At 40.0% G+C, this 26,063-nt stretch overlaps 1 protein-coding gene across 1 annotated transcript in view; it reads left to right on the top strand.

Moving 5' to 3' along the window:
* arrdc1b (arrestin domain containing 1b) overlaps positions 1 to 24,463 on the top strand; it is a 56,884-nt gene extending 32,421 nt beyond the window's left edge. Inside the window, exons 2-8 of the mRNA XM_085358010.1 lie at positions 7,806 to 7,916; positions 17,752 to 17,802; positions 20,750 to 20,904; positions 21,668 to 21,850; positions 22,165 to 22,341; positions 23,362 to 23,800; positions 24,345 to 24,463. Coding sequence (XP_085214136.1) covers positions 7,806 to 7,916; positions 17,752 to 17,802; positions 20,750 to 20,904; positions 21,668 to 21,850; positions 22,165 to 22,341; positions 23,362 to 23,800; positions 24,345 to 24,409 — 1,181 coding nt within the window. The 3' untranslated portion in view covers positions 24,410 to 24,463. The remainder of the gene's footprint in view (positions 1 to 7,805; positions 7,917 to 17,751; positions 17,803 to 20,749; positions 20,905 to 21,667; positions 21,851 to 22,164; positions 22,342 to 23,361; positions 23,801 to 24,344) is intronic.
* The last annotated feature ends 1,600 nt before the right edge of the window (positions 24,464 to 26,063 follow it).

Below are 26,063 nucleotides of genomic sequence, written 5' to 3'. Positions count from 1 at the left end.
TCTTATATTTAATGTAACCACACTACTGACGGACAAGCGCCTGTTTTTATGCGTTGTCATTAGCAACAAAGATGGTAAAACCATCACGTGTCCGCTTGTTTATTTTCCACATAAACCTTTCACAATAAAGCTCAAGATCCTGTTGAGACTTTTCAAAATAAACTGAATCATGTGAAAGAGTATGCAGATTATTTACAGATGAGAAGCAAGAAAGAGCCGCCACGTGCTAAAAAATAAACCGTAGACTCAAACGTTAGAACAGGCTTTTCCCCGCAGCACGCCGTGTAATAAATACTCACAAAGAAAACGACGCCCAAGATTAAAGTTGACGTTGAAATTTTAACCACTCATATCGAGTAATATATTTTTCAGTATATCCCTCATAACAGGCTGACATCACCATATTGTAATAAAAACATCATAAAACATCAAAGTTTTAGTGTAACCCTTGCCCTTTAGTGGGAGTTGCGCTGTCTGAGTGCTACTGTAAGTCCTACTTGACACTAATTAGCTGATATGTCTTTATATTGTACCTCTATACTCTATGGCTGTCATGATTTGCTGTGTGGCAGGCAGGAGAAGGACCCAAGATGCAGACTCACAGACACGGGGATAAACTCAAAAAACACAGCTTTATTGCTGGCCACGAGAAGTAATACAAAATAACCTAAAACTGGGAAAACTAAAGCATGAGCTGTACAAGGAACCGAACCACGGGGAGAATTACACACAACATGAGGGAGAACACGACGCCGAACAGAGGGAGACTCAGACAGAAATACACAGAGGGTAAACGAGGAAAGTGGGCACACACGGGGAACACAGGTGATACTGATAATCATAACGAGACAGGGCGGGGTGAACTGAACATGACATGTACGGGCACAGAGGTTCAGACAGGAGGAGAGAGAGCACGGGGAAAACACAGACATAACGGGCTGGGGAAACATGAAACAACCACAAAGGGAGACGAGGGCTCATCAATACATAGAGGGCACACAGGGGGGAGAGAGAGCACGGGGAGAACTTAGACATAAAGGGCAGGGGAAACATGGAATAAAACATAAGGAGAGACGAGGGCTCACAGATACACAGAGGGGCACACAGGGGGTAAAAGCCATGAAGGGAAAACACTTAGGGAACAACACAACAGGGCAACTCAGAAAACATGGCCTAAATAAGGAACGAAATACAAAAATACAAGGAACTAAGAATACTGGGCCCACATGGCCCAGGACCATGACAATGGCTCCCACTGCTAACTTGGTACTAAGTTGAAGCTCCATAATTAGGACACCAAAATCAATAGGTGACGTCATGGTGGCAGTTTAACCTGCTTGATTTTATGAACATTAACACATACATATATGTAAGCTAGTATGGTGGTTTGTCGCTTGTGTTTGTTTCCTCAAAGCAAAGGTGCCCTGAGTTTCACCCATACCAGGTTTGGTGGAGTTTGCATGGTCTGTAGGTTTGTTTAGTTTCTTCTGCGAGCTCCCGCCATCAGAAACAGGTTATTCTCCGATCACGGTGCCCTTGACCAAGGCAGGGGCTTAGAGCTGGATTTGGCTTCCCAGGTGCTGCCCCTAACCACCAGCTTCTAGTCGGCATTTAACCTACCTTAATACTACGATGGATTATTCACAGAGAATAACATTTCTTCCAGGTATTAAATAAGAATGTTTCACAGCCCCTGAAATCCACAATTCAGAGGAACTTAGCATATGAGTTACCACAGTGTTGCTGCAGTTAATCTGAAAAGGATTACTGCAACTACTACAAATAAGATAAAAATGCAAAAGACAACTAAGGGGAAAGGCTGCCATTGATGAAAGAGGGGGACCAATAAACCCCTCTTCTTTCTGTGCCTTTACAAATGCAGGCCAATTTTACCATTTATTATATGCATGCAGGAGTGGCTGAGCGCCCAATCAGCACCAACGATAAACGAGGAAGGAAGGAGGTGGTTGATAAGGGTAATCGTTAGGGCTGCACGATTTTGCATAAAATGAGAATCACGATTTTTTTGGCTTAGAATTGAGATCACGATTCTCTCACGATTCTCTTTTCCAGTATAAATATTTATTGCACTTATTAACTGCACATCAACTTCGTAACAGTTGAGACTGAACATAAAAACAATAAATAAACATAAAAACAACAAATGTCTCACGTTTTGTTGTTGCCGCAAAATGTTGTACTGCTTGAAATTCCGTCTCCACCGTTGCTCGACACTGCGTGTATAGAGCAGGTAGTGCAACAATAGAAAAATAGTTGCAGGACGGCACTGTGTAGCGTTTGTCTAGGGTGTTGATCATTTTCCTAAATCCCTCGTTTTGCAGTGTTGATGGGAGCCATATCTTTGGTCGGGTGATAAGTGATAGCCTCCGTAATTTCTTTGTGCCTGCGGGAGTTCGACGGGTATAGGGAAGCGCTGTATAAGGTTCCCGTTATTGATGTTTGGGTGGTTGACAGGGACGGATTTTCTCCTGTCACTTTCTCGTCATCCCTGACTTGCTCTCCGTTGTTTTTTCCCTGCTAATTTTAGCATCACACGGCACAGCTTCTGTATCACGTGGTATAAGGCTCCGCCCTTGTCATTTGTTGAGCAGGAGGAGTGAGCGCTTGTTTTCATGCAGAGTACGTCCCGGATCAAAATGCGGTACAATCGTCATCGTCTTTTTTTTTTTTTTTTTTTTTTTTTTTTTATCGTTGTCATTTGGAAATGAGATCGCACATAAGTATGAATCGAGATCGCGATTTTCTAACGATTAATCGTGCAGCCCTAGTAATCGTTTTTCATTTGTCACTAATATCTGCATAATTTTTCGTCTCTTTAAATCTTTTAAGGGACCAGACAAGCCCAAAGTTTAAGGTATTTTTTTGCGATTCTGTGGTGGAACTTGATGACACATCATCTTTGTGTCTACATATTTGTGTCGTACTAAGTGCCTTAATTTTGCTCATGGTCCATCTGGCTCCACGTGCGTGCCCATTGTCAGGCAGCAGACGCTCGGTCTCACTGCCAGAGCTGCTTCTCTCTCATAACAAAATTATTGCTGCAGCTTCTCTTCCTGTTGCTGCTACTGTGAATATTAACAGATTACCCGTGCGCTGACCTTTCATAGGCTGAGCTTTTAATGTTTCCACAGCAGACATCTGTAAATAATATCTCATGGTATGAGTGGATCTCTTTTCTGTCATATCACTCTGCTTTTCATTTCTGACGTGTGATAACTGCTCACATTTTGTGTTAACAGGGGAGAATGAATGTGTCTGTAATTTCCATGAATAAGGCTTATAGCTGGAGGAGCACAATGAGTTTTAATTAATGACCGTAAGTGGACTTAGTCTGCATGGCTCAAGGGCACCACCTCGTTTAGTGAGCTGCAGTTTTGGAGGTTTTATTTTTAACAGTAAAAGCCCTTCCTCTTACCGGAAACTGTGCCAGCAGCCCTGGCGGTGTGGAGAGCTCAGCCATCTGCCACTCTGAGAGTGTGACAGAAAGAGAGAGAGTGTGTGTGTCTTTGTGAGATACCAGAGCTGAATCTTGCGTGGGTGTGTGTGAGCCTGTGATTGGGCAAACAGTCTGTGGTAGAATACTGTTTAGAGCACAGTCTGTGTTTATGCTTTTTTTTTTTTCCTCTTTTTGTGGAGATCTTAACTGATTTAGTATAGAGTGCTGACAACTGTCATTCATGATCAAAGTGTTCTTATCCCAATGCATTGTATAATGCAGCTTTGTCAGATGCCTCTCCCCAAGCTGTCCTATGGTACCCTGATATTCCAGCTGCTACTAAAGCAGCTGTTGAACAGGCTCTACACATGGAGGCTTGGGGTGGTGGTGGTACAACTTCCTGGGATAATGACTAAGAAATCCAGGTTTGCATCCCTTTGAGAGCTTTCATATCTGGTTTATTTATTAACTTGCTAGTTTAGGTTTGGCAAAAACCTAAACTTTGGTCATGCAACACAGAGCACCTGTATAATGGTCATGCAACACAGAGCACCTGTATAAAAAAGCCCAAAGCCGACTGTACTTCCTCAGGAGGCTGAGGTCTTTTAACATCTGCAGGAAGCTCCTGAGGATGTTTTACCAGTCGGTGGTTGCTGGAGTACTTTTCTATGCTGTGGTGTGCTGGGGGAGCAGCACAGCAAAGAGGGACTCATCCAGGCTGGAGAAACTGATCAGGAAGGCTAGCTCTGTGGTCGGCATGAAGCTGGACACTCTGGTGACAGTGGCAGAGAAAAGGACATTAAAGAAACTGATGGACATTATGAACAATGCTGGGCATCCTCTGCACACGGCCATAAACAATCAGAAGAGTCTGTTCAGTGACAGGTTGCTTCTCCCCAAGACAAGAACTAACAGACTTAAAAACTCCTTTGTCCCACACGCCATCAAACTGTTTAACTCCTCTCTGGAGGGGAGAGGGAGGGGAGACAGGAGGACAAAGGAGGGGGGGAACAACTAAGCTGTAGTGCCTCTTCACCTCACTGTACAATACCTTGTGCAATACTTTTTGTAAATAGTCAACAGTGCAATAGACTCAATACTTGAAATGTGCAATTCACTTGTATTTTTATTTTTTATTCCTATTTATCCCCTTTGTATATTTTATTTATATTTGTCTCTGTATTTATATATGTGTGTGTGTGTGTGTGTGTGTGTGTGTGTGTGTGTGTGTGTGTGTGTGTGTGTGTGTGTGTGTGTGTATATATATATATATATATATAACAATTCTGTAACTGTAACTTCGGTCGTTGCTGTGCTTTTTGGAAGTCGAATTTCCCAGAGGAACCCACCCGAGGGATTAATAAAGTTCTATCTTATCTTATCTTATCTTATCTTAAAAATGTGTTACGTTTAGATGCTAAAAACGTTTTATGACTTGTGCTATTGAATAACACAAGTAAAAATTGTAGTGAAACCCTACCACTGCCAGTCTTGGAGCCCTGTTGTTCACTGTTGAGGCTCAAACCACATCAATGTTTGAAGGCCCGCAGTGATGTGAAATTATACCCCTCAAGTGACTTAAACCAAAAGCGAGCCCGTTTTAAAAATGTAAAAAAGTAAAAAGTTGTTAGAAGGAAATACTCAACTAAAGGTACCTGAAACTCCTACTTAAGTACAGTAATTAAGTATTTGTACAGTAGTAGTAGTTACTTCCCAACATTGCCAGAAATACAAATCTAACAGGGCCAGTCGCTTAGGTTTTACACTTTTAATGGAATGAAAAGGTACAGTGGACTATTGCTTGTAAAGTGCTTTTCTTCTTAATTTGTGGACACAAAGTGCATTCGTACTATAAGCCTCATTCACTCATACGTTATTTTATATGCCTGAGCACTTTGTAACCTAAAATTCCCACTCCAATGGAAACTATTTTGCATCAAGATTCTTCAGTATGCAGGTTGGATGAGCCAGGGATTGGACCACCGACCTTGCGATCAGTGGCTGTGGCTCTCTGACAAAAATGTAAAGCAAAGAAAGCTGGGTGTCATCGTGAGACATTAGCCCTTCTATCTGCTTTATGAAAAGGCGATGCAGATGCACCATCCTTCTGTGTAATCCTCTAACTTCTGTCTCAGTGGTAGTGTTTCTGAGTGTGTGTTTGTGAATGTTTTTAGAGGATTTTCATTTCCTCATGCAAACTCCATACAAAAAGAAAGGACTCGGGACCTTCTTGCTGTGAGGCAACAGTGCTGTCCACCGCACCACTGAGCTGTCACAAAGCACAATAAATAGCAATAGCATACACGTGGTGTGTGTATGCTTTTCTGCTTCTTATAGCCCCCAGTGATTTTCCTGGGGTTTGAAATCTCGCGTGATCTTGTCCAGGCAACTAACCACTCTTGCTTGATTAGGTGACGTCATCTCAACAAAAATAAATTTAACAAGCGTGAAGTTGTTGAATTTCATGCAGCTCATACACAACTTATTATGTTCACCATAGAAACTCTTGTAAATGTAATAACTACCCAATTTCACTTTTTTTTTGAGTGTATGAGTTGGAGTCTGAGGCCAGCTTGTTCCTGAGAATCACTTAAACAGTTTTTGTCTCTCTTGACAGTTGATTGTTGCTGACGTCAGTCACATCAGTGTGAACTTTTTTGCAGAGTAGAAATGATACAGGATTGAGTGTGAAAAGATAACACGGTTTCCTGTGCGCTGAGCGAGCGGAACCTTCTTTCAGTTACAACATCCTGTGGGCTGATGTTTAGTTGAACTGCTTTTCGTCCAGGTACATTCAGTCATTGTGCTGTAACATTGTGATTTATCTAGCCTATTGCATCACAACAAACACCCAGTTGTGGATTTGCCTGCTAAAGCAGAAGCAGTGCTATAATCCAAACTAGTCACACTTGATGCGACCATCATTTTATATACAAACCCTCTTCAGTTTCACAACAGTTCCCTAATAAGGTTTCTGGTCGCCATCTGTTTACTCAGACTCTTTTCACAGCCTGTTCTGACAGATTATTTATCACTGCTGCAGAATGCACACAACCAACAGGACAGGCCCTCAGTGATTTAGTAGAGTGTCCCCTCTTTGTGAGTCATTCTTATGCTAATCAGTGCTGGTCTGTATTTTTTATACAGTGTTGCCTGAATTCACTGCAGTAAGATAAGAGGACTTTTTCCAAGAACATCCATCCATCCATCTACTTTCATAACTGCTTATCCAGCATATTATATATGGTACAGCAGTTGTGTCTGTTTACATAGGTGTTTCCCTGCACAGAGTCTAAAGACAGGGATTTTCAAAATCCATGCACTGGTGCTTACATGCAGTCTTCCAAAAAAAAAAAACAGCATATAGCTGTCATGAATGAGATTATACATAGGTTAAACACTGCTTGGTTGAAAAATGGTCCGGGACAGGCATAAAACAAACCCACCAAAGATCGAAACATACAGTGCAAGAAGCACAGATGGATGCTGAACGGGACACTTTTTAAAAAATTGTTTTATGGTTATATTTCTTCTCTATTAATGGATATTTGTGCAGAATGCAGAATCTAAAGGACAGGGACGAGATTTATTTGTACTGGAAGCTTTATGGTCTCTGTTTGTAGGCACGTTTGACTGGGCTTTGGCTCCCTGCAGGTGAGCAGTCCATATGGATCGCAGAAGAGGAAAACGATTGCCAAAATCCTGTCTTGTATAAACACTGGCTGCTTTCTGATGACAGTTTAGATTTCTGTCAACTAAAAAGTCATGGAGACAATTTTACTTTATCCATTTTAGTAGATTAAATAAATAAAAAGAAGTGTATACATTTATTTATTTTCCCTAGTTGGGATTTTAAAACACAAAGAGGGGGAAAAAAGTCAGTACACAAAAAGCCCCAAAGAAATACAATGAAATGAGTCAAGGCCGAGGTTCAGCACTTTCACAGACAGCGACTGCTGCAAGACTCGCTGACATTCACCTTGTGTGGTTAATGGAAGCTACGTATAGATAACAAACCTCAAAACAGAAAATTTTAATTCAGAACCACATAGACAAACGTTAATTTGTTTGAATAATGGTTCAAACTAGCTAATTTAATTTTTGGATTGTGCAAGTTAGTGTCATATCTTTGGCAAGCTTTTTAGTGTTGATCACCATCTATCCACAAGCACTAGACAACAAAGCCATGCAACTTAAAGAATCCTGAATTAAATTTAATGGGAGATTTCAGTAGCAAAGCAAAGCAATGGTGGGGTTCTTTGTTTTGTTTTTTTACACTTTGTGATTGATCATAAACTATTTGTTTAAGACAGAAGATTGACTCTTCTTTTCTGTCCTCTCTCTGCAGCCATCAAGGTCAACTGTCATGGCTCCTGTGGGGTCTCCAACACAGCAAACAGCACAGCATATAATGTGGAGGAACAGTACTTAAACAGCACGCTGTCTGTTGCCGAGAAAGGTAAATCAATATTTTCACACTCTGATAGGTTATCACACTTCTAGAGAGGTTAAAAACCATTGGCATACACTTGCTCTTTTTTCTAGGCAGCTGTTGCTCATTATTTGTATGTGCACTCTATGAAAAAACTTAAGGATATGCTGCTTAGATCTGCACGACAGTAAGACCAAACCTGTATCTTGAAAGCAGTGGACATACTGCAGGTGTGGCTCACTGGTTCAGCAGGTTCCCATGTACCTTATTGTTGAAATGCAGTGACCCAGGTTTGAGGCTGACCTTCAGCCCTTTGCTGTGTGTCCTCCCCTGCTCATTCTACCCTTTTCTGTCTGCTTTTCAATGCAAAACTGTCAAATAAAGGCAAAAAAGCCCCAAAATAAATCATCATTTAAAAAAAGAATATACTCCAAGTCAAAAAAAAACAAAACACTGATATGATCATTAGAGTATGTGAACTTTGCATCTTTCTTTGCTGATGACAGATTTATCTCCCAACCTATATCCCAACAAATATCAGAACCTCCTTGTCATGGCACAACTGTAAGACTTGACTCACGGCGACTGGCTTTTTACCCCATTCAGTTTAATGAAAATCTGCTGGAATAGAGCTAATGTTACAGTGGCCTTCAGAGGTTTTTGCTTTCCTCTAACAGGGGAAAAGAATTTGACCGATCGACTAGTTTAAGAGTGGGAAAACAGTCAAAACTGCACCCAGTCCAGTGGTTGAGCTTGTAGATTGTATAAATATTGCTCACATATTTAAAGCCATTTTAAACAGTTGATCACATTGTTTAGAAATCATCTTTTTCCCCTGTAGGCTGACATGCATGCACCTGTGCACAACGTGATTACACATTTTTATGTTCAAGCGATTATATGTTCATTTAGTGTGACACAACCAACATAACTTGGGTCATTTTTAGTAGATCAAAGTCATTCTCTGTCATTTTCCTTTTATTGTTCATCTTCACATCAGAGAGCGAGAATGAGACACTGTCGTCTGTAATCTCAGCATCAGATCCTTGGGTAGCAAGAATGTATGTTTGTGTGAAAGTGTAAGCTAGTCCTGCTCAGCAAAAAATTATAGGTGTCAAAAGTGCTTTCTACTGAGAATACAATCAAAATTGTCTTTGAGATCATTCCAGACAACGTAAAAGTTATTTTCTGCAGATATGCATACAGATGGCTTTGAAATTTTTGCCTTGTCTTTGGTGTGCCTCGGGCACAACCCTAGTTTTTGCAGCCTAATGAAGAGTTACTCAGAGTAACAGTCCCCTGAAGCCTGTCTCCTCTCTGAGGTGAGACATAGCCAATCAGAGTCAAGAAGCACTGATGAGACGGTTGGAGAGCCCCCACAGAGAGCAGGTTAGAGTATTTTTCTCCCCTGAGTGTCTCTGTACCAACATGCTGTGCTGCACTGTGCTGTTCCTCCTGCCTACGGAAATAAGAGCTTACAAGACCTTCTTTTGCGAGTGCGATCTTCCATCTTTTGTATGTGTTGCAGCCCATAAACAGAAGGTGAAATGTGCCACGCATGCATGAAATCTGTTGTAAATGCAAATCACACTGTGGGACACAATGGCAGGCATTAGAGCATGCAGTCCATGCTGGTTAAAACAGCAAACAGTTCAATGTTTAACTCTCAGGGCTGCGTTCTTCAGCGCATGATAGAAACTTCAGCCACACAATGCTGGAGAGTAGATTTAGTCAAGTACTTTACTTAAATATAGTATTCAGGTGCTTGCTATGCTACTTCATACTTTTTCAACATTTCAGATTGAAGAGTTGTATTTTCAGTATTTCTTGGATTGTTTTTTTTTATTTTATTTCACTATATAGGTAAAAAAAAAAAAAGGCAAAGATCAGAGGAACATGGCCAGACTTGCTAGACCATTGTTGTGTTGTGTTTGTGTCGCATACAAGTGATGTCACAGGACTTTCGGACTGCCTTGCTGTAACGACCCCGTTCATATTGAGGTGGCACTCAATTGTAATGGAAGACTAACTAACAGAGTTGAGTCAAGCCGCTAGGTGCTAGTGGAAAAGAGGCATTAGAACCAAATGAACCGAGTTTGAAACTGAGTGCTGCTGGCCATGTCCATCGCTTTATACCATACCATACCACCTTTATTTATAAAGCACTTTAACATAAAACCAGAGTTCACAAAGTGCTGTACATGCTAAAAGCATAAGTAAAGAAAATTAAAATGAGATAAGATAAAATAAATAACTAAAAAACTAAAATAAATTGAAACATGTCAAAACAAATTGAGTCAAGAGAGAAGAGGCCTGCCTAACATGCAAGGGTAGATCATTCCACAACTTTGGAGCAACTACAGCAAAAGCACGATCACCTTTAGATTTATACTTAGTTTTTGGTACCTTAAGGAGCTGCTGATTGGCGGACCTAAGGGAACGGGGAGGTGTATATGGTTGTAGTAGCTCCGAGAGGTGGGGGGGGGCAGGCCATTAAGAGATTTAAAAGCAAATAAGAGAATTTTAAAAACAATCCTAAAATGTACAGGTAGCCAGTGGAGTGAAATTAAAATTGGGGTAATGTGCTCAAACTTTTTTGTTCCAGTTAAAAGACGTGCTGCAGCATTTTGCACAACCTGCAGGCGCCTAATGGACGCATCACTAACCCCAAAATAAAGTGCGTTACAATAATCCAGCCTAGAAGTAACAAAGGCATGGATTACTGTCTCAAAATGCTGTTTCGATAAGATAGGCTTTATTTTGGCTAATTCCCTCAAATGAAAAAAGCTAGATCTTACAACAGCTCTGACCTGGCTTTCAAGTTTAAGATTTGCCTCTATTTTAACTCCCAGATTAGTGATGACTGGTTTAACATACTGTGCCAGTGAACCAAGATCTATAATAGTGGCCTCAGAAGCGCCACCAAAATGGCGCAGACTGTACCCTTCCTTTAATGAATGCTATCGTCACAATAAATACACCATGTCACAAGGTTCACATCATGATTAAGTGCTTTTTTTCTGTTTTTATTTTGTTGACTACAGTCAAATGGCCTCCACAGTCACCAGATCTCAATCCAATCCAGCACCTTTGGGATCTGGTGGAATGGGTCATTTGCTTTATTGTGCAGCCAACAAGTGTGCAGTCTGTTATCATGTGAAAGTCGAATAAAATCTGTGAGGAATGGGTCCAGCATCGTGTCTATACCATGAAGGATTAAAGCTGCTCTTAGGGCAAAAGGCAGTCTACCTATTAGCAAGGTGTACATAATAAAGTGGCTAAATGGTAAATAGCCTGTATTTGTATAGCGCTTTACTTAGTCCCTAAGGACCCCAAAGCGCTTTACACTACATTCAGTCATCCACCCATTCACACACACATTCACACACTGGTGATGGCAAGCTACATAGTAGCCACAGCTGCCCTGGGGCGCACTGACAGAGGCGAGGCTGCCGGACACTGGCGCCACCGGGCCCTCTGACCACCACCAGTAGGCAACGGGTGAAGTGTCTTGCCCAAGGACACAACGACCGAGACTGTCGGAGCCGGGGCTCGAACCTGCAACCTTCCGATTACAAGACGAACTGTCAACTCCTGAGCCACGATCGTCCCCACTTCTAATTAAAGTGACAAGATATACATTTTATTAACTTTATAGACACAAATAATGAGAGGCAGAAAGTTTGATTATCTTCAAGCAGACCGAAGTTTCCTCTTTCCTCCATCCTCCGAATGCCTTTGGCAAAAGTCATTACCAAAAATAAAACAGGAAACAAGAAAAAGAGAAGACGAGGAAACCAACACAAACAAAACTAAAGTAGACAAATACACAGAACATTAAAAACAAGAGAAAATAATAATAATTTAAAAAAAAAAGAAACAGACTGTGGCCATTTTTTGTTTTCGCCTGTGTGAGAAAAATCACACGTACTGTTCGTCAGCTGTCAGGCAGGGCGTTTCTGGGAGGTGAAAATTAAGTCGAACAGGAATCTTGAAATGTTTGTGCAGACACAAACATGAGCACACCCACTTCACCCATTAACATAGCAGCTTTGATGTTGTAAGAAAGAAAAATATATACATACAGCACTGTGAGAAAGTGTTTTCTGCCTTCCTGATTTCTCTTTTTAACATTAGTCAGACTTTAAATTTTCAAATCATGAAACAAATTCGTTTATTAATAACAAACATAATCTGAGTCAATACAAAATGCAGTTTTTAAATTTTGATTTATTTTTAAAAGGAAAAGGTTATCTAAACACGCATATCCTAAGTGAAAAAGTCATAAGAGAAAAAGTAATTGCCCCATAAACCTAATAATTGGCTGTGCCGCCCTTGGGAAAAGGAACTGTAATCAAGCATCTATGATAAATGGCAACAAATGTTTCACTTTGAATTGTTTTAATTCAGTTTTAATTCAGCCACATTGGAGAGTTTTTGTAAGAGCTGCATGGACGGCCTGTTTGCGGTCATGCCAAAGCACCTCGATTAGATTTAGGCTCAGACTTTGAGTCGGCCACTCCAAAATCTTCATTGTGGATTTGTTTTTCTTTTTGGTGCCATTCAGAGGTGCACTTGCTGATGTGTTTTGGATCATTGTCCTGCTGCATAACACAGGTGGTGTTGACCTTCAACTGATAGTTGGACGTTCTAGTTGGACGTGCATTTTGCTATTTATCGTACTGTTTATTTTAATCTTTGCGTACAGCGCTTTGTGACTACCTGTCTATGAAAAGTGCTTAATAAATAAACTTTACTTACTTACTTACTTCAGGATTTTCTGGTAGAGAGCAGAGTTCATGAAGTAGACCCAGACCACTACGAAAACTTTCTCAAAGGCTTTGGGGTCATCAAGATGATTTTGGTAAATGTGGGATGAGGTTTAGAGGTACAGCTGAAGAGGAACAGCTGTAATGAGTCTGTATTATTGTTTAACTTGATTAAAAAAAAGAATATCTAATTTTATTGCCTTGAACCTCTGAATTTATTATTATTGTATAAACAAGATTTGTCTCTGAGTTCTTTGCATTTCATGCAGTGGTGCTTATGAGTACATGAGGAAAGTCAATACGGTTTGAAGTGTATTATTAGAAAGCGTTTTCACTATAACTACGCACCGACCAAATAAATTCCTTTCAAATTATTAAATATTTTCTAACAGAAGGTTCTTGTTCTTTGAAGTGAAGACTCAGGCCTTCTGGCAAATATGTGATAGTAAAAGTTATTTTGTCATGTCGCCCAAATTCCTGGAGTTTAGTGTTTCACATTTTATTTAATTTATCCAGTGTGTGACCCAGTTAAAGAAATTGCTGTGAGATGAAGACCATCAGTTCTCACACTGGCACAGTCAGATATTACTCTGACTCCTTAACAGAGAGCTGCGAGGTTAAAAATGTTTTAATGTAGTGGTCTTGCATGCAAACATTCTTCCGTAGATCATTATTACTTCTTCTATTTACAGCTTTTAGTTGTATAAAGTTTTTTTCTGCTATATTTAAGAGTTTTATTAAATGAAATGAAATTGTTTATTTACTTATTGTTGAAACTGACACCAAAACCCAGGTGCTGATTCAGTGCTAATCCCAATAACTGGGACATGAATCTGTGAGTTTTCGTTTAATGAAGGGCAGGTTTGAGGTTTTTTTGTTTAGTTTTTTTATCTTCCTCTTAATAACAGAAAGAGACGTTGAAAGCAGGAAGTTCTTTGAAGCAATAGTTAAACTTAAAGCCTTACTGTGAAACGTAAGGCACCAGAAGGAGAAGGTCATAAATAATTCATGACACACCCTCTCTCGGAGTTCCTCTTTATCTCTGCCGTTTTCCCATATCTCGCTCTCTTCCATAAAGGGTCTGGTTCGCCCCCAAGGGTCGAGCAACGGAGGGAGAGTGAGAGAGGAAGGGTGACAGAAGATCATCTCTCTCTCACAAACACACACACACACACACACACACACACACACACACACACACACACACACACACACACTCTACAAAGCAAGCGACCCTCGCTGTGGCTGGTTGATAATGTGGTATGCCACAGATGCTTGGCGGTTAGGGGAGTGAAGACCGCTTACATCAGCAGCTCTTCATGGACACTGACTTTAAAAAGTGAGAGCTTCATATTTAGAACACGTTTAGGACAAAGCCACGTGGAAGTTTTTTAATAGTATTATTTACTAATACTGGCATTTCTGCAAAGACAATATTTCTTCTTCATTAGGTTTATAAATGTGTTACTAAAAAGGCACTGTTTGTGCCAAAAACCCTTCTAGTGTTGTTTTAAACTTTAAAAAACTTTGATTTCTACAGTGAGTAATCCAAGGTAGTAGCAGCAACAGTAGTTCTGTATTTTCAAAAGAGACTGCTTATCCCACTGTCAGTTTATGTCTTTGGTCTGTGCTGCCATTTATGCATCAAGGCTGTTTTGGTGTTTGTGTTGTAGACACATTTGCATTCTTTGTAAAAGCATAAAGTAAAAGGATTTTTGATGTTAAAATGCCAAAAAATACATTCGGAAAAAAATGGTCTAGAAATTATTGACCGGGTTACTCAAAGAAAATCCACAAACCTTTATGTAGGAAGTTTAATAGCAGAACTGTTTTCTTTCTGCTGTCTACACCTGCTAACTAAAACATGAGTGCATCTTAGCAATGTCTCTTTTTAGTTATCATGACTTGGTTGCCTAGTTTTAGTGTTACCCAAAACAAAAAACCTGGAAGCTTCATACTGAGATCATCTAGATGGATAATTAAAGCTAAAAAATATATATATTTCCTTATAAAGTATCCTTGTAAGGTCATCTGAAAAATATCAAAATATTTGTGAGCCTCTGGGCTGTGTCGGGGAGAATTGGTGGCTCTTAGGTGACACTAAAAGCAAAATATTATCTTTTTTTTTCTTTTATTGTGTCCTTGACTACACAGACTGTGTGAACCACATGAAATAGTCACAGTTCAGGTCTGTGTAGTCATCCTAGTATCTCGCACAACATGGGGCTTGATCAAAATATCGATGAACAAATATATTTATTTTCATTTATCCAACCTTTATTTAACCAAAAAAAGCAAATAATGAAGTTGATTAAAACAAAAACTGGTATTGAACAAAAATACAGTAAACTAGAATAAACACAGGGTTCAGGATTATCACTGATCTGGGGCCAGTAAAAACCTATATTGAGGCAAGTTGATTGGCCCATTTGGAGCCTCACTTTATAATCTCTTTATGATAATAGGTCCTGCTAGGTTTTAATAGCAGAATGAATGTTTGTTATTATTATTATAAGGTTAAATAATGATAATCATTGATGTTGTTCCTCATTTGTGACTTTTAAAGAGTCTTTTATTCTTTCACTCGTGTGGTCCTGGCCCAGTTTGCATGCAGTGTGTGCACTGCAGTGTTAAGACTGACTGTTTCTATTAGCAGTAAACAGGACTGAGTGATAAGCACACACACGCATACACACACACAGTCTGAGCACTTTCCCTCAGGAAACGTAGACTGAAGGGGAAAATGTTGTGCCCGTCCCTAATGAGGTGGGACATGTTGCTATCTGTAGTAATTTAATTGGGCTGCCAGCTCATCTACAGAATTAATAAGCTGGTTGACTCAAGGTGCTCTCAGTGTGATGGGGACATAAAGGCGATTTTTGTTTCCTTATGATCTAGTTATTAGTTTTAACTGAGCTTGTAAAGTAAACGGTGCATGTGATGATGGCCCATGTGAAAAATAAGTTTGAACTCAATCAGAATTTCTTTCTAGCTGATTTCTTTTATAGAATTTCTTTCTAGCTACAGGCAACAGTTGTGCGATTTGTTAAATTATGGGTAACTTGTCTTCAGGCTAATAAGATGAGATGCACTTTGACATGTTTATTTTACTACACTTTGGTTTTTAGGTTATTCAAAATTGTCAAACTCTGATTTTTTTTTTTTTTTTTGTGCAAAAGACAAAAAAAACCCTAGAGGCGTCTCTCTTCTGTGTGTTCTCTTCTGTAAAATTTATTATAGTGACGCCGATCAGGCACAATGTTTTCACCACTGACAGGTAAAGTTAATAGCACTGATTATCTCTTCATTATGTCGCTGGTTAGTGGGTAGGATATATAATGGAGCAAAGGAGATATTCTGTCCTAAAAGCAGGAAAAATGGAAAATTGTAAGGATTTTAGCGAGTTTGACAAAAGGCCAAATTGGAGACGACTGGGTCAGAGCATCCCCTCAACTGCAGCTTTTGTGGGGTGTTCCTGCGGTGCACTGGTGGTATCTATCAAAACTGGTTCAAGGAAGCAGCAGTGGTGAACCAGCAACAGGCTGATGGGCGGCCCAGGCTCAGTGATGCACAGACGAGCTATTGTAGCTCAAATTTGGCTCTGATGACAGGTGTCAGAATACACAGTGCATACAGGCCTGAACTGGCGACTGAAGAAGACTTGGATGAACAGCTTTCTGAGACCTGAGATCAACTTTCCCTCAACTTTCAGGCAACTGTTTGAACAGCTACCAGTGAGACCACAAGATACTGCTGATTGACACAGTGCCTGGTGGTAAATACATTGGAGCGTTGCCTAGACAACTAGACAGAGCGAAGCAACAATTTTCAACTTTATGTGGATTTATGTGTCGTTCTGATTTCTGCTGTAGAAAATCATGCAAATTTATTTAAATCTCATGCCTCATTTGCTTATTTAAACATGAAAAACGTGAGAAAAGTAGAGATGGGAAAAATAATTAATATTGTCTGCCTTTTAATATAAATCTTTCTTTGCGTGGGATTCTGATTATACCAGTAACTAACAGATGAGACTGGATATTCTCTTTCTTTTCCATACTGTCAACAAACCCCATGTCAAGGCCAAAATCAACAAAGAAGTAATCATTCTAATGAGCTTTCCTGTGCAGGCCAGGAGCTTTTATCTGCATTTCCTTTGCGCCACGGAGCTCCATTGTTGTCCAAAAACAAATAAAAAAAGACATCAGTGAATCCCGCTGTTCCACAGTCGATTACATTTTCCTTCATTACAGTAAACATGCGCTGTAGTTCATCTTCAGCCACTCTCACTTGCGCCATCTGGCTGTAAGCACCAGTTTACCAAATGTGTACCTCTCCCAGCAGGTTTCAGGTGAGAGTTGAACTTCACTGAGGGGGAAAAAAAAGTTTATGGTCTTGGACTAGGCTTAAACCATTTCTGGAAAACTGACCCTTTATATGATTGAGTTTGAATAACATTTATTTATTGTATTTATTTAAACCAGAGATAAAAGTTCGTGAGGATAAAGCTCAGGGCTGTGGCTTTTGTTTTAGGAATTTGCTAGCTATAAAAAAAAAAACACGGAGCATTCTTATCTTAGCTTCAATCCAAACGGTCATACTTGTCACACTGATGCTGGCCTGCAGATGTGATGGGATGGAAGGAAAAGGCTTGGCTTTGATTGCTGCCGCCTCGCCAAGCCTTTAAATGATTGCTGAGAGAACCTCGAACCTTGCCACTTGTGTCACCCAGCAGTTTATCACTTCTTATTATTAACCATTAATAGTCTAAGTCACTAGAAAAGATAATTGTAATCGTCTCAGCTAAAGCCTGTTTTGTCTCAGAAACCTCATCCTGCTGGGAAAGCAGGTGAGCCCAGCCAGCACGCCGTGTCCTTAAATTAAAAGTTAATGAAAGAATATGGACATAAATTATGAGATTTTACAGCACATTCACTTTAATTTGCAGTTTTTTCTGTCTACTAATTTTACTATAATGATTTTAGCATATGTATATTTATTAGTATGTGCCTCTCTCCTCCTTAATGGATCTATTAAAATCTGTGTTTTGAGAAAAGCGTCATTATAAATGTAAACCTTTTTTTTTTTTACAGGTGTCCTTGGAGTGGGCGAACACAGTTTCCCGTTCCAGTTTGTTATTCCAGGTGAGTGAAACGTCATTCTTCTGTGTGCCCAGCACCGCCTCACTTCCCGTAACAAGTTTTCTTAGATTTTTTTTATCACCCATCTAGGTCAGTTCAGCGAAGGGTGCATGCTGATGCAGGTGTGATAACCCCTGTCGACAAAGCAGTTAAGGTCCAGTTTGTGTGTAGGCGAATGGAAAAACATTACGTAATCAGTGTTTAAAGATTTAGGAGTGGTACGCCATTTCCTGATACTTTTATTGCTACTAAAAGTTTTTTGTTTTTTTTTTGCTCATGATAGATAACAAAATTGCAGTGTGTAAATAACCCTAAAGATCAGCTGAACATTCTTGGCACCTGTAAGGCCACACATTGTGCAATCTGTCTGGTATCTTACACCCTCTCTGAGGCACAGGCTGACACACAAAGGGGGGTAGCCGGGGGTTATTTTTAGTTCCCTCTCCTTTTGTGCAGTCACTGTTTAATTGGGCTTCATGCCTCCGTGCTTTGTCCTCCCCTCCTTTCAGCCCACCAGTCTTGAGAACATCAGTGAAGGGCATGTTAAATATCAGGCAGAGAGGTGGCTAACTGAAGGATAAAGAGGCTCCTGCTGCCCCCTGCTGGTACCTCAGAGAGGCTAACAAACCCTAAAATGAACAGTGTGATCCTTAAGAGTTTTTATGGTAAAAAAGAGTCTACCTGAATTGTAACATGTGGTTTAAAAATTGAGCATTTATCATAATATCTTAGCAAGTTTTCTTTGTTATTCTTTTCAAAGTTTCTCTAATAGTCACAAAAGACATCATAATAAAAATGAATCTTCCGCAAAAACAGTGTCACCAATAATCAAAATACATACATGACAGTTGGTGAGGAGGCTTATTTTTGCAAATCTTTGGCACTACACACTCTTAAGGGCAAATAGAGTCTCCAGCTTATACAAAATGCTCTGTTTCACACAGTTTTTCTTCTACTCTTGGCTCTGAAAATCATAAAAGAGATGGGATCTTAAAGCTATTCAAACCTGTTTTAGAGGGACATCCAATTAGAAGAAAGTTGGCTTAAAAGGCTGAAAAGCTCAAATGACTTGTTTAACCCTCTCGAGGCAGGCGTTGCCGATTTGCAACAGTTAAAAACCAACAACCTGATTACCCAACATACATATTTTATGAGTTTTTTTTACTCAGAAGTACCACTGCAGGACTTGGTTGTGCATTAGCAACAAAAAGTTTAATTTGAGCCTGAGAGGGTTAAATCAGCTAAGGAGCTGAACGAAGGCTCAGTGTAGGTTAAATAAGGATTATTTTGAACTGTGAGTAACACAGAGTTATAATGGGTCCACTTTAAGGTCAAAAGATGAACGGACATTGCATAAGGAGGGCTTTGACATCGCCAAGTTATTTCTAGGCTCTTATGTTTCCAGTCTATGGATTTTGTCTGCACTCCAAGGAGCAAGACAGGCTCTACAACCCTTAGCCACTTTCAGTAACCATGAGCAGCCCACTCCCCAGGGAAATTTGGCCTGATGTCAGCCAGTGATGGCTCCATTTTAGTTGCCAAGCTGTCTGCAACCAAACAACAACAATCTGCCTCTCCTGCTTAATTCTTATTGACAGCAGCAGCAGCAGCAGCAGCAGATAGTCCCTGGAGCAGCTGGCATTAACATCTGAATGAGGATCAAGGAACACATTAGAACAGAGACTGCGCCAGGGGGCTCTGCCATTATTTTGACACCACATTAAACTCTTTTGCTGTGCGTTCTGCTTGGAAATTTATACACAGATTACTCCATGAACAGGTTTTGAACCTGTTGTTTGGGTGTTTTTTCCTCTCCACTGGATCTGAACATCTCTCCCCTTCTGTCTATCTCACTGCTGTCTCCCCAGAATTGTTATTTTTCCTCTTCTTGAATTTCCTACGCTCCTATGTTTACCCTCACAGTTTCCACTTCTTCACTGTCCTTTTCCTGAGACACATGGCCTGTCCTTTTTTCACTAAGGACACCTGCAGGAATCCATCTGAAAGCTTAGTTTAATGACATCTCCAAGGGAATGCATACAGATTTCAGCTCAGTCTCTGCCTAGGGGAAAATATCTACAAAAAATAAAGTGTAGCCACATTAATATGACATTTTCTAGAATTTCTACATTTAATTTTCCTTTTTGTCCTTCTTTTAAATTTTTTTTTTAACTTAAATTTACAATTAAATGTATTGAACTTAAACTTCTTTTTTTCCTTTTTTTCAATTTAAAAGAAAGTTTTTGCTAATCCTTAATAGAAAATGCTAAAAAGAAAAAAAATTATCGAGTCGTTCGTTGAATCCCTCGCACAAATTAGTCATCGAAATATATACATTTGTATGACTTTTTAAAAAATATTTCTTGTACTTTCTATTACTGTTCTAGTACTTTTGCTTTATTGCAATAGTTCTGACTAACAGCATTGTTTTCAGTCTAATTTACTTCTTTGTTTTTCCTAACCAGAGGCAGCCATTTCCTTTGATTTGTGTCAGTCACCCAAAGGTGAAATGCTGACTCCTTAAGTACACTTTGTAAACCAGAAACAAACAAGTTTGTGGAAATGCAAAAGCAAAATGTAGAAAATACAGAAATAGATGTAGAAATAATTTCATACATTTAATGTGATGTTATTTATTGGCTGTTTCTGCCCGCCATAGTTTACAGGCCGCAATATAACAACTCATTGGTTGTATGAGAACTTGAAAATGTTAGACTTTTAATCACATAGTTTACCTGTGATCCACTTAGTCGTCACCTATGGAGACAGTTTTTGCTTTTTGGGGGGGAAATTCTGTCTTACTGAGCTTGTTAGCTTTCTTGTACGGTGAAGGTATGACCCTCTGAATTTGATGTAAGTTACAGCTTTATTGAGAAATTGATGTGGGTTGGATTGAAATTCCCAATGTCACTCATGTTTGTGTTTTCTTTCCCCACAATCTCCTGCTTAGCTGCTGTCCCAACTTCCTTTGAGGGACCCTTTGGGAAAATAGTTTACCGAGTGAAGGTGACTATTGACACGCCACGCTTCTCCAAGGACTACAAAATCCAGAAGCCCTTCTACCTACTCAACATGCTTAACCTCAATGAGGTTCCAGACATTGCTGTAAGTGCTTGATTCACATTTGTTTTCCTTCACTTTGATCTCACCTTTATTCTCTTTGATTCTTGCCCAGTGCATTTAGGACTGGATTGAAAAGAATGCTGTAATGCATTTCTTTATTTAATAAACTTTTATCTTTGTCGAAGCTTATTTGATTTCGTTGCAGAGCAGGAAAGGGTTCTCTCCCTCCTACTCATAATCAAGTCTCTTCTCCTGATGACTGTCAGTTTCCTGTTTATCCTGCAATAAAGAGTCTGCACAGCTTCTGCTAGCCAAACTTTTTAATTACACTGCAAAAACTCAAAATCTTACCAAGTATATTTGTCTTATTTCTAGTCAAAATTATCTCATTACACTTAAAATAAGACACAATCAGCTACAGGGCAACATTTCAGTAAGCTAAAGGAACTTGTTTCAAGACAGTGAATCTTGAAACTAGAGAAAAACTAGAGATTTTTCACTTGTTCCACTGGCAGATTTTTTCACTTAATACAAGATATTTTAGCTTAAAATAAGTGAAAAAATCTGCCAGTGGAACAAGTGAAAAATCTCTAGTTTTTCTCTAGTTTCAAGATTCACTGTCTTGAAACAAGTTCCTTTAGCTTACTGAAATGTTGCCCTGTAGCTGATTGTGTCTTATTTTAAGTGTAATGAGATAATTTTGACTAGAAATAAGACAAATATACTTGGTAAGATTTTGAGTTTTTGCAGTGTACTGCCAACGTACAGACAGACAGACGTTTATTCAACAACTCTGCCTCTTCAGTATCACAGTTCTGCTGTGGCCACCAAGAAGTTCAACTACCTCCTGGTGAAGTCGGGGACTGTGATGCTGAAAGTTTGCAGTGACATGAAGGGTTACATCCCCGGTCAGGTCATCAAGTTATTCACCGAGATCCACAACAAATCTGGCAAGGACACGGGGTGTGTACTGGCCAGTCTCGTACAGGTATGTTATTAAATGTAGACAGTTATATCAGTATTTCTTAACTCATCCTTGGTTCGTGTAAATCATCTTTAAGAAGGACTGAGAACTCTTAGACCTTCTATAATAATAGAATAAACCAGAATTTCCACTCAAGTAACAAATCTTTTCATGTGGACACACATAAAATTCGTTTTACCTCAGATAAAAACAGTTATCTTGATCATTTCTAGAACAGTAAGTTATCCTGCGAGCTTTCACATTAGTGGTGTGTGAAGCGGTTTGAATTTGCCATTACATCTTTTCATGCTTCTAATTGTTTGACTTTGTCACACCAGAGAGTGGCCTACAAGACTAACAAGCCTGTGGTAGACCTACGGACCATTGCAGAGGTGGAGGGAGCGAAAGTGAAGGCAGGAAAACATGCAGAGTGGAAGGAACAGATCATCGTTCCTCCACTCCCTCAGTCACAACTGACAGGCTGCAACCTTATAGACATCATCTATTTCATTCAGGTGTGTGTGTATGTGTGTGTGTGTGTGTTATACCAGGTTGATAGCAGTTTTGCAGGTTTAACATATGTTAGTTGAAGCTTTTCAGCTCCAGCTTTTCATTTTTCTACTTCCTTTATGCCGTCCTAATTGTTTCTGAATCAGACCACAGAGTGTTGATGGCAGCCATCTGGTGGGCTGTGAAGGTACTACAAGTTAACTGTAAAAAGTCATTTAAAATAAATAATAATAAATAAATTTGACCCTAAATATTTAAATATCAAATAAAGATTCCAACTTTTCATTTTCTGAGCTATTTTTGGATCTAAGTTTGGATCTAAGTATTAGGAAATAACTAAAGTGGAGCTGCAGGTCTTATAGAGCAGTGAAGCTTTTAATGGACAGTTGACCTTAAGAAGTAAATTATCGTAGGATCCAAATGAATCAAAAAAATTCACGTGATTGTCCAAGGTGAAAGTATGAGTAGGTCACAATAGATTTTTGAAGTGGGAAGAAGTTCAGAAATTCCTCTATGATGATATTGTGATATTTTGCAAATGACCACTGCAGCTAATAGCAGATCATCTGATATTTTTTTTTCTTCCCCACTCATCATTTCAGATATTTTTTTACCATTTTCAGTGCTACATTGAAGTATGATTGCAAGTTTGGCAAAACGGTTCGATTTGCCAGGGGAAGCAATTTGCAAAACTTTCCAGGTTGCAGTTTCTTGGTGTTCTTGAGTGCTGCTGCTTTAAGAGGAACTTATTAAAGTAATCTGCTCGTGTCATTTCTAAGCTGTTAAAATGGTGGCTGCATGTATTAAACGTGCTTTTAATTCTTGGTGTCAGACACTTTTCTACACAAACAAAGGGTCTTTGCTAAAGGTACCCAAAAGGGGTGGTAACTTTTAAAGAATAGATTCTACAGACACAGGATCAACTTGGGTGGGGGGAATATAAAAAATAAATTAGCTGTGAGTAATGCACAGTTAACAGGGACTGATCCCGCTGCTCCCTTCACGGATCTCTGTTTGTGTTACAGGTGTCACTAAGATATCCTGAAGCAGCTGTCACTCTGCCTATCTATATCGGAAACATCGCTTTAAACCAGTCTCCGACGAGGTCTACACCCACCAGTCCAGCGGGTGCAGCAGGGGTGATGCCCAGCGCTCCGCCAGCAGAGGAGGATCGAGGCGATGATATATGTGCAGGAGGCTTTACCAGTGAGGAACTTCCCACAAAGAGTCACTCACAGCAGGATCCCTCAGGCCAGGCAGTCACAATGTCTCCCAGCGCCTTCAGCTACGCACCAGGTGCGGCAGCGCCGCCTAGCCACAATCCCCCCGATGCATCTGCTCCGCTCTTCTGTTTGTCCACAGGAGCCACCATACCTTTCTTCACTGAGGGAAATGTTGCTCCAACCCCCACTTCCTGTTCACTCATTCTCCCTCCAGAGTACAGCACTACTGACTACCCTCATGGTTAGTACTTAATAAACCTACCACACCCAGACAATCACCTGCAAGGTGTAATGGCTAATTAGGCATTTATGAGTTGCATCATCATCATGCTTCAAGTTTTAAAAATATTGGCCGATATTGGGTTGTTGTTTTTTAAATCACCAAATATCTGTACATACCAGTCTTATAAAGTCCTGTATCGGCCAGGCTCCATTCACAGCAGTCCACATAATTTGTCAGATAATAACAATAAAAATACTCCAGATTAGGAAGAAACTGTTGTAATGCTGTATAGTTGGGTATTTAAAATGTGCAGCCAGCCTTAATGTGGACATTAAAGGGCCTGCAGTTTCTTGCACTTCCACATTTTCAGCTCCAGAGTTCGACTTCACTACTACTCATGGAAGCCATGATAGCGCCCCCCCCACTCCCCAAAATGACTAAGCAATGTGTTTTGCATTTTCTGGCCTATAATCTCTAGTAGATTAAATCACAGTTAAATTCCGAGATAACCTTAAACTCTTATCTAGTCCCGTTTACTTTTCTTTGCCTCTGTGTGTTCCAGAGCCCCCACCTAGTTATGAGGAAAGCTGCAGTAGTGCCAACTCCAGTTTCAACAGTAGACAGTAGAGAAGAAACAGGTGGATGAAGAATTGTGACCACTCCCACCTACACCTGTTTGCACTCGCCTCGAAACGAATCCAGAGACAAGGTGGATGAAAAGAGGATGGATGCTTCAAACTCCCCAAGGATTGATTCTTTGTCCTGCATTGAGTTTTGTTTTGTTTGTTTTTTTAAAAAGGGGATAATTTCTTATAATGAATATAAGAATTTAAATTTTTCCTCATGTCCCAGCAGATAATGTCAGGTGAACATCACTGTGCCTAAAGAAAAAAAAGAAAAAAGTATTTCAGATTGTTATACAGCATTTAGAATAATCAGTCGTTGGACACGTCTGTTGTGTTTTTATTTCCAACATGTTGTTGCATCTGTGATGCCTTGAAACTAAAAGCTTTCAGTCTGGCCTTTTTGTGGTGGGGCGGGGGGGTCCGGGGGTCCAAACATGCGCTTGTTAGTGTGGTCCGCTGCTCTTTGTACATGTCTCTGCTGTCCTCGTCGTCGTGCAGGCAGAGCTGCCTCCATCATGGATATAAAAAGAGGAATACACAGTCACAGGTGATGCCTGTGATAACAGCTTCTTTTCACATCAAAATCTGTTTTTAAATGCACAGAATGGTTATAAAGATAAGTAGGTCCTTAGGGAAACCACTCGGCTGAGTAACTGATTAAAATAATTCAAGGAGCAAATTCAAATTCAGTTCATTCAGTAGTTTTCCTCTGGTCTGTTGTGCTGTTTCTTTGTTTTTTATCTAAATCATCTTGATGTGAGTTGCCCGATTTCAAATATCCTTATTATGGAGCTACATGGAATGTTTAAAATAATACGTTTCAAAAGGTCATCAGCAATCATGAGCCAGTTTCTCAAACAAAGTCCTAAACCTTTTATTCTACTGTCTATTGCCATCATTCTTCTGTCAACGTTTGCCAACCATATCCCTCTGCAGAAGTAAGCATCCAACGACAAATGACGAGAGGCTCACAATGTAATCATTAAAAGCCTCCACAACAGCTAAGCTGCTTCTTTTCTTTTGCAGATGTAGATAATAGAAAATAAAATTGTTCCTAAACGAAACTGCTCATGACAAAATCGGGGTATTTGTTTTGTGTCACCAGGTCATGATGTGGCTATTCCTTATCTTTCAGGCTGTTATGGGCTGTGGTTTGCACTGTTGGCAGTAATTCCGATGCGTTCTCGATGGGTTTTGGCTGCCCTTCTTCACAGATTCTGTTCATAACTTTTATTAATTTATAAATCCATCCAAGTGGTGGAGGGTTTCTTGTTTGGTGACCTCAGGATCACCTCTCTGCTGTTGGTAGATGATGTGTCTTGAGGCAGTGAGGCACTTTGCAGGACTGAGGGCATGGTTCTCAGCCGGAAAAGGGTGGAGTGTGCACTCTGGGTCAGGGACAGGTGTAAGTGTCCCGGGTCTTGAACCGACAAGTGAGGGAATAGAGGAGCGGGGGATTGACAGAGGGATGGGTGTGGTACGGGCCATACCAGTATGCTTTGAAGAAGAGAGATCTGAGCATAAAAGTTAAGCTGTCGATTTACCAGTTAATCTACATTCTCACCCTTGCCTGTGGTCATGAGCTGTGGGTAGTAAGCCAAAGAATGAGATAACAGATATTTGAAAGGTGTCTGCGCTCTCCCATAGCAGTAGGA

The sequence above is a fragment of the Diplotaxodon limnothrissa genome, linkage group LG7 (assembly GCF_057381915.1).
Source record: "Diplotaxodon limnothrissa isolate DT_005_m linkage group LG7, D_limnothrissa_male_GT1.1, whole genome shotgun sequence".
Classification (NCBI taxonomy): domain Eukaryota; kingdom Metazoa; phylum Chordata; class Actinopteri; order Cichliformes; family Cichlidae; genus Diplotaxodon; species Diplotaxodon limnothrissa.
The sequence above is the reverse complement of the archived record's forward strand: the minus strand, read 5'-3'. Positions and strand labels throughout refer to the sequence as shown.